The sequence below is a fragment of the Sinocyclocheilus rhinocerous genome, unplaced genomic scaffold (genome assembly GCF_001515625.1).
Source record: "Sinocyclocheilus rhinocerous isolate Xijiao unplaced genomic scaffold, SAMN03320098_v1.1 scaffold633, whole genome shotgun sequence".
Taxonomy (NCBI): Eukaryota; Metazoa; Chordata; class Actinopteri; order Cypriniformes; family Cyprinidae; genus Sinocyclocheilus; species Sinocyclocheilus rhinocerous.
The window spans coordinates 217,026-226,420 of record NW_015654568.1 but is presented as its reverse complement, the minus strand read 5'-3'; the positions used below and the strand labels follow the sequence as shown (position 1 = coordinate 226,420).

Genomic DNA, 9,395 nt, shown 5'->3' with positions numbered 1-9,395 from the left:
AAGTTCAGTGACGCAGGTAGTGACGATTCTCTCCGGCCAATCAGTGATCAGCAGAGTTTACACGTCACGTTTTGGTAACGGTACGGTTCACTTGGAACCTCAACCGAGGTGGTACTAAAAAAACTACCAGGTACCAGGTACTGTACCCAGTGGAAAACCCCCCAAAAGTGAACCTGCGCGAGCCGTACCGTGCCGTACCATGCAGTGGAAAAGCGCCATTATATTACATACTGTAAAAAGGGGCATAATATGTCTCCTTTAAGGTTTTTATGTAGTGATGTCATAGAAGAACCATTTTTGGTTCCCTAAAGAACCTTTCAGTTTCAGTTTCAATTTGATTATTTTTTAAGGGGTGAAATATGGCCTAAACCTGGACCTGTTTTTGACAAGCTTTTTGCAAATCACCCATAAACAGCTTTAAACGCTGTCGGATTATTGTGTAAACACATTAACCTGATAAAGAAGCCTCGAACAACCTACAAAACACATGACAGTCCAGTCATAGCACACAAACACACACCTAACACCACTAATCATCGACTCATCCACTGACACACTGGCCACGCCTGTGATCAGCAAGATCCTGGATTAGTCTAACCCCTGAGTCACAGCGGCATGTCCGTTTATCTCTCTTTATCTATATGCTTCATCTCATTTTTTATTTTCAGTAGGAGTTGGTATTAATTGCGCTTCCCAGAGTACAAGTAACATGGGATTTGTAGGTGTAATTAAAGGTGCAGTCCATTATGGATTATGTGTTAGTAAAGCAGAGGAAGTCTTATTTTTAAACGGCCTGAAATTAGCTCCACTATCTATAGGTCTGTGCTCAGTTCTGGGAATGGTTTTAGCCATACAGATGAAGTTTACATAACACTAAAGATGTTGACGGTTAAAACTTCTTTTTCTTATTAATAATGCAACAAGCGATAAAATCGTATCAATTTTAACCACAACCAAAAGTGAGACTTTGAAGTGCTCAGACTGGTCAACTGTGTTAAATAAAAAATAAATAAATGAAAAAAGTAAATAAATAATAAATAAAAATGTCTTTAAATACAAAAATGCCTGTTTTAAATAAATTAAAACATTTAATAATTAAAAACTGCTTTAATTAAAAATGATAACTACTTTAAATTGTAAATAAAAAATAAAATAATTAAAAAATAAATTATAGTGTGACTGTCCTCCACCGGGATCCATTTGTAGTCATACAGTCCTTTGGCGGGCCGCGAGTCCCTGCGTGAGACGTTCAGCAGCGCTGTAATGCGGAGGTCACTGAGATAGTCCTGTCTACAGGCGTGATAGGCACTGCCCAGGTATAGGAAAGGCAAGATCTCCACCGGCCGTCCCTGAAAAATAACAACAATAAACAGACCTCAAAACTGAAACTCTCGAGACTGATTCACCACCTGAAGACAAACAGGTGCACCGTTTGACCTTATCATAAAAACTGAACAGCAGACCAAAGGTCAGACATAAAAGGACCTCAGATGTCCGTTGGATGTCTTTGAAGGCTTGTAAGGGGGCTCTTTGGTTTGGATAGATGGATGGTTGGGTTATATATATATATATATGGAGTAGTATCTCTAACCACATGGTCTTTTTTTGCATATTTCGACTCCTACAGTTAGAGGAAGTGGTTTTGGTGGAAGTGGGTTGAAATGAGGAAACAACAGCTCGCTTTCTTCTCTCTTACCTGATCATAGTCTGGTTTGTGGTGAGAACCCAGTTTGTCACAGTGACTGCTGACGCCTCTTTCACTTTTGTCTTCGCTCAGATCCACAGACTTGGTTTCAGTGCAAAGCTCGGGGTAATGGGAATGGAAGTTCTCGTAGCCTCCTGGAATGAGAAACGCGCCGTTATTATGAGTCGTCAAGGATTGTTGAGTCGTTCACCTTATCAAGAGCTTCACGTGCTGCAGTTCAGAGCTGATCCGAGAGCGAGAGTCAAGAAAAACATTCCCACCAACAGAGGGAGAGTGTTCATGAGCTCAAGAGCTTGACTTTCAGTCATCAAAATCTCCTAGTTAACCTCAACATGTCATTTGAACAAACGGAATAACTTAATTTAAAAATCTCTGTATATTTGAATGCAATATTATCACTGAAAGGAGTAAAAATATGATATATGGCTATAAATATACTGTGCTGGTTCTCATACTTCTCTCTCTGACTCATCCGTCCTTTGACGCACAAAGAAAATGTATCTCTTGAAAACCAGACAAAGTCCTGATCTGCTCCATCAAACTAAATACTAAAGCTATTTCACTATATATATATATATATATATATATTCTTTATTATAATAAAATACACACACACACACACACACACACACACACACACACACACACATAGACTTCTTTATTTACTTGTAGAAGTCTAGTAGTCTAAACAGTTTAATTTTAATTCAATTAAAATTTTATTTTAATATACACATTTATTTATTTTTCACTATACATATCACTTTATTAGTATAACAGTGTATTCCTTACAATGTAATTCTTCCATATAATTCTTCGAATTAATGATTAATTGAGACACTTGTAAAGAATTCTAAAATAGATTGAATTTTTTTAATAAATTGGTATACATCTAAACATTCAAACTATGTCAGTCAACAAATTCTTTGCTTGCTTTGTCCTGGAGTTGTCATTTTAAACGCAAACAAAACTTAAATGAATGAGACCTTAAAATATTTAAAATATTAGATCTAAACACTTCCTCTTGAGAAAACTTTTAAACAAAAAAGACCGAACAATCTTTACTCACCTTTCAGGAAGCAGATGCTCGCGCTACTCGCCAAGTGCGCCAAACTATTAATGACAATCTGAGCAATACTGTCTTTCTTCAGTTTTTGTAAATGAGGTGTGCGGTCATCCAGAGCCACGACGGCGGAGATGCTGCCCTCGCGGAGCCGAAACAGCGCTTTCTCGTCCGGGATGATGAACTGTAGAGGCACCGGACCGCCGCGGGACCTCCGGACCACCACTGAATTCAAGTTGACATTGACGGAGCCTCTGATACTGGAGCTGGAGAACGAGAAATACGGTCTACAGTCCACAATCAGACAACTTCCACACTCCTTCCGTATGATCTTCCTCAGGCGGCGACAGTCTATGCTGGAGACCTTCATGTTGGAGTGACAAAGTGAAATGTTTGTAGCAGGGACGTGGATGTTTCAGGGGTGTAGGTTGCCTACTGAACCCTGTGTGCTGAGCCTGAGTCTACATTTCCTCCAAGGGGATTCCGTCGGATCGCTTTTATATGAATGGAACCTCCGGAGCTTGACGTCACGAACCATATATGGACATGTCGACACGGGAGCGCGCGCCCGCATTCTGTTGACTGAACCCGCCTATGAAACGGCGATAGAAGCGAATACTTAAAGGGATAGTTCACCCAAAAATGAAAATTCTGTCATTAATTACTCACACTCATGCCGTTCCAAAGCAGTGAGACCTTCGTTCATTTTCAGAACACAAATTAAGATATTTTTAATGAAATCTGCATAGACAGCAACCAACTGAAATGTTCTCAGCCCCAGAAACATAGCAAGGACGTCGATAAAACAGTCCATGTGACATCAGTGGTTCAACTTCAAGTTTGCAAAGCTAGAGAATGCTTTTTGTGCACAAAGAAAACAAAAATAACATAATTTATTCAACATGTCTTCTCCCAGAGTTACATATGTGTGCAGGCTTTCCCCAGAAGGTAATCAAGCATTGTTTATCTTCTGGGGGAAGCGCAATGTCAGTCTATGCACTCTAAAAAAAATGCTGGGTTATTTTTTTTTTTAACCCAAATGCTGGGTTCAGCTTGTTGGGTCATTTTATTGGGTTGTTTTTTATATTTTTACCCAGGTGCTGGGTAGTTTTTCTGTAACTAAGTTGCTGGGTTATATTTAATGCTGGGTTATTTTTTTCTACCCAATCGCTGGGTTGAGCCTGTCTCCACAAAACCCAGCTGCTGAGTTAAAGGGTTACTCCACCCCAAAATGAAAATTTTGTCATTAATCACTTACCCCCATGTCGTTCCAAACCCGTAAAAGCTTAGTTAATCTTCGGAACCCAATTTAAGAAATTTTAAGATATTTTTGACGATATCTCTCATACTTTTCTGGGCCTTGACAGTGTTATTTACTTGGCAGTCAATGGGACAGTCACAAGCCTCCCGGTTTTCATCCAAAATATCTTAAATTGTCTTCCGAAGACGAACGAAGCTTTTACGAGTTTGGAACGACATGGGGGTAAGTGATTTATGACAAAATTTTCATTTTGGGGTGGGGTATCCCTTTAATCAGATCGTGGGATTTTTGGGTCCTCTACTGAAGAGAGCGGTTCTCAGTGCCGCCGATTAGGTGCACTTCTTCAGCAAAATAAAGGTTTGTATATATTTTATTTCATTTATAAGTCTTTGCTGTACTATAAATTGTATAATTTTACGCAACACAACATAAGGACGAGATGTCGGTCACTTCGCATGATGGAAACGCCTTATGCCTTGCATAACATAAATGGATTTTATTCATTATAATACTTTAATTTAATTTGATGTTACTGTTCTGTAATCTCAGTACTGTTTATGGGCAGGTTTTGGAGTCAGTCACGGCATCTTTCAGCTACGCGTGAAACGCAAGGCCGCGGTCTAAAGTTCGCAGTTCTCCCGCGAACAGCAGCCCATCACCGGCTCAGATTTCAGGAACACACAGGCAGCAATATAACCATTTATAAACAATAGTCGACTTAAAGGGGTCATATGATGCGATTTCAATTTTTCCTTTCTCTTTAGAGTGTTACAATTTGGCCAATCACAACGCACTGGATAGCTGGCTAATCAGAGCACACCTCGCTTTTCAGACCGATTAGTTTTGTAAAAATCGACGCGTTTCAAAAAGGCGGGGCATAGAGGAGAAACAATAATGTACATTATGTGGAAAATAATGTGTTTTTTGAACTTTAAACCGCATAAACACATTTCATTACACCAAATACACAAAATAATGTTCTTTTTAGCAGCATCATATGACCCCTTTAAATAAAACAACAAAGCATGTTGGGTAAAAACATTAACCCAACCAGCTGGATCAAAATAACCCAGCATGTGTTCTGTCCAATATTTACCCAGCGCTGGGTTGCCACATAACCCAAGTTGGGTTGTTTTTAACCCAGCATTTTTTTAGAGTGTATGTTTCTGGTTCTGGGAACATTTCAGTTGCGTTGCTGTCTATGGGAGGGTCAGAGAGCTCTCAGATTTCATCAAAAATATCTTTGTGTTCTGAAGATGAATGAAGGTCTTACGGGTTTGGAACGACACGAGGGTGAGTAATTAATGACAGAAATTTCAGTTTTGGGTGAACCCTTTAACATTGAAATCATCAGTTCATCACCGCGCTGCACATATTGTGTTATTTTCTTGTCATTCAGATCCTTTTTCCTGGAAATAACAGAAAATATTTAGAGGTATATGTGGGGTTATTCGTTGGGTTAGTACTTCTATTCCAAAAAGAAAGAATAGGATAAATATACCCAGATATCACACGTACGTCTGTAAGATGTCTGTTAAAGATTGCTTGATCTGGAAAGCATTTGCTGTGTACAAACATCTGACAGACGTCTTTAAGATGTCAGTTTTACATACGTTCTAAATCATAAACATCTTCTAATAAACGTCTATTTGACATCTGATAGGAAATGTCCTATGGACGTATTGCAGCTGAGCAAACACTCTAAAAAATACATCTTGCAGATGTAAATGCAGACATCAAATAGACATCTCCGTGATGCACGTGTGCTATGTTGAATTTAGACATCAAAACAATGAATAACATTGTCTTGGCAGCGCTAGGGAATGGTAAGTAACGCGTAATAAACTTCAGCTTCTCTCTATCCACCTGTCCTATATCCGTTCTTCATAATCCCAGGACCTCTAATGCGATTATACGTCACATCCCTCACCAGCCATGGAAATACACAAGAGACGTTTCTTTTTGCTCACCGTACATGTACACTGTGGAATATAATCAAAATAGTGTCTTATTAGCTTATATGAGCAATGGTTTTCACTGGTAAGGGCCCATCGTTTCCCAGAATGCACCCCGTGGTGAGGAGAGAGTGAGTGTGTCTGTGTGTTTGTGTGTGACAGGAAGAGCAGGCTGTTGGAGGATTACTGTGGCAGGCCGTCACCCATATGGCCCTGTGTAATCTCTGGGCTGATGACATCACAGTGTGTTGGGGTGACACACACGGCCCGCTCGCCCTCACACTCCAACCTAGCATTGGCAAAATGAATGGGAGGTGAAGATTGTGTGTAATTGTATGTTACCATGTGCATGTAGCCCACAGGAGTGAGTGCTTGTCTGTATGACTTCCCTGTAACAGGATTGTGAAGGCATTATGAGAAAAAAATATATATATTTAGGAAGTCTGCAAGAAAGTTTAATACAATCAATAATGCATCATATAATAAATAAAAAAGATAAACACTGGAATAGAGAATAATGATGTAAATATGTAAATTTGTTATGTGCTTTTGCCATTTTTATTAGTTTATTATAGTTTTTTTTATATATATATTTCTATTTACATTTATTTTTTATTTTATTTTAATTTTTTTTGCAACCTCAGATTCCAGACTTTCAAACAGTTGTATCTCAGCCAAATATTAACAAGCCATACATCAATGGAAAGCTTATTTATTAAGCTTTCAGATGGTGTATAAATCTCAGTTGGACCCTTATGACTGGTTTTGTGGTCCAGGGTCACATATGATAATGATTCAAATATTGTGGTATATTTCAAAATACCATGGTAAGGTATTGTACCATGTAAGGGTTTGTCTCATTTTAGAAACTCCTGATTTGCTTCTCCTTGTGTGAGTCATTCCCTTTCTTCTCTATCCACAATAATCCACAAGTAATCCACTCCAGTCCATCAATTAATGTCTTGTGAAGTGAAAAGCTGCATTTTTGTAAGAAACAAATCCATCATTCAGGCATTTCAACTTTAAACCACCGTTTCGGATCAAAATAGATTATAATCCATAATAAATCTGTCCCTTGTTTTCCTCTCACATCAAAATCCACCATTTCTGCTTGTAATGATGCTTGATCTGTGCATATTTCAGTCCTTAATCAGACAAGACAACTTTTTTTATGTGACAAATCAATATTATGTATAACAGACTTGATTTAAGCAATGGTTTGAAGTTAAAAATGTATATAAATAGTGGATTTGTTTCTTACAAACACACAGATTTCCGCTTCACAAGACGTTAACTGATAGACTGGAGTGGTGTTGATTAGTTGTGGATTATTGTGATGTTTTTTATCAGCTGTTTGGACTCTGATTTTGACGGCACCCATTCACTGCAGAGGATCATTGGTGAACAAGTGAAGTAATGCTACATTTCTTCAAATCAGATGAAGAAACAAACTCATCTACATCTTGGATGGCCTGAGGATGAGTACATTTTCAGCAAATTGTCATTTTGGTGTGAACTATTCCTTTAAATTTACAGGGCAATGTTCATTGCCAAACAATCATGTTTGCTTTTGTTTTTGAAGTAGAGTTCATTCCTGAAAGCACACACACACACACACACACACACACACAGGCCTGAGTCACACTACACCCATCTGACTGTATTACTGATCAATCTAATGTCACAATGCTACAGGGCACGGAAAGAGAGAGAGAGAGAGAGAGAGAGATAAATGTACCTCGCCTTCTCTATTCAGAAGAACAAAGCAACTCTAGTCAGGAGCAGTAAAAATAGCACAGACCAGGTGCTCGCAGACGCTGTCTGATTGAACTAGAAACCACATTGGGGTCCTCGCCTCGCCGTGCATCTATTTTCTGACACATATATGGAAAATATTCATTTTACACCCAGATTTTGAAAGCTATCTTCTCACTTGAATTCAGGTGGACAGTTGCTTGATATTTTCTGATTGTTAAGGCATTCACAGTAGCTCTGTTTAAAAACCTAGCTAGACAGCATTTTTAGGTAACATCCTGACGCAGGGATTTTGCAAAATCTTGGCAACAACATTCGGTGTCTGAGTGAGCGAGGGTGGAAAGCGACCGACTGATGTAGAAATCATTAACAGCAAGATGAGCAAGTGGCACAAACTCAAGTAGAGAAGATGTAGTCTTCCTCGCAAGATTCTTTGCAAATAGTTCTAGAACTGGATGAAATAAGCCAGAATAACAGCTCCAGTTGTTTATTTTTACATGCACAAGCAGATAATCATATGATTTAAGAATGAAACATGAGTCAGCCAGCAGAGCTTAATGCCCAGAGAATTACAAGTAATCAGATCATGTTGAGTGTACTAGACAATGGGTCAAATGTTTTTTGTTTTGTAGCGATTAAAGGGGAAGTTCACCTAACTTTAACTCAAAATGAAAATTCTGTCATCATTTAGTCACCCTCATGTCATTTAAGACTATTTTAAAGTAAAAAGTCAATGAAATGTGAAAGTTTAATGGTGTAGGTTTTATGAACGAATTCTTGTGTGTTTTAAATGTCATATAATGTCTTATATATATATATATATACAGTATATATATATATATATATATATAGTTGATATCGTTGATGGCAAACCTGGTGCAGCATATCATGACTCGCTTAATTAAAATACATTAAATACAACAATTTTGAGTTACCGCAGAGGGGAAGATTTAGAGGTAATAATGACGTAAATTTTGGTCTGATCATCATCAAAGGAATTTACAGAATCACGGACAACAATATTAATAAATAAATAAATAAATAGCATCGACGAGTTCATGATTTTTTCGGCAGTACTACAGCACACCATGAGTGTATATTAGCACAGTTTATTGTTTGCTTTTGGGATCTGAAGGAGCGTTCGGACCCGGAAACAGGGATGCATTACGTGCAAGTTAAAGGAATAGTTTACCCAAAAATGAAAATTCTGTCATTAATTACTCACCCTCATGTTTGGTGTCGTACTGTATCGCGTACCTTGTCAGTGTCGTGCGCTTTGCTTGGCCATTTGTTGGGATAAACAGGAAAGTGTGTTCAAGCGCCAGCAAAACAGTGTAAAGAAATAGTCTTTGTGAGAAGCAGTCAATCAGCACAAGTTAAAAGCAGCTTGTAAGTGTATTTATTTCTTGTCTCAGTGTTTAGCGCAGTTGTCGTTGCTAGGAAACGCTTGTTTTGTTTACTGTGGAGACGTGCTGAAATGGCGTTTGGTCTCGTACTGTATAGCATACCTTGTCAGTGTCGCGCGCTTTGCTTGGCCATTTGTTGTGATAAACAGAAAAGTGTGTTCAAGCGCCAGCAAAACAGTGTAAAGAAATACTCTTTGTGAGAAGCAGTCAATCAGCAGAAGTTAAAAGCAGCTTGTAAGTGTATTTATTTCTT

At 38.4% G+C, this 9,395-nt stretch overlaps 1 protein-coding gene across 1 annotated transcript in view; it reads right to left on the bottom strand.

Annotated features, from left to right (window-relative positions):
• Positions 1-3,250, bottom strand: part of LOC107717649 (dual specificity protein phosphatase 5-like) — a 5,899-nt gene extending 2,649 nt beyond the window's left edge. The window contains exons 1-4 of the mRNA XM_016524463.1: positions 2,772-3,250; positions 1,697-1,839; positions 1,181-1,349; positions 454-476 (exon numbers count right to left, since the gene is read on the bottom strand). Coding sequence (XP_016379949.1) covers positions 454-476; positions 1,181-1,349; positions 1,697-1,839; positions 2,772-3,135 — 699 coding nt within the window. The 5' untranslated portion in view covers positions 3,136-3,250. The remainder of the gene's footprint in view (positions 1-453; positions 477-1,180; positions 1,350-1,696; positions 1,840-2,771) is intronic.
• Positions 3,251-9,395: the final 6,145 nt, after the last annotated feature.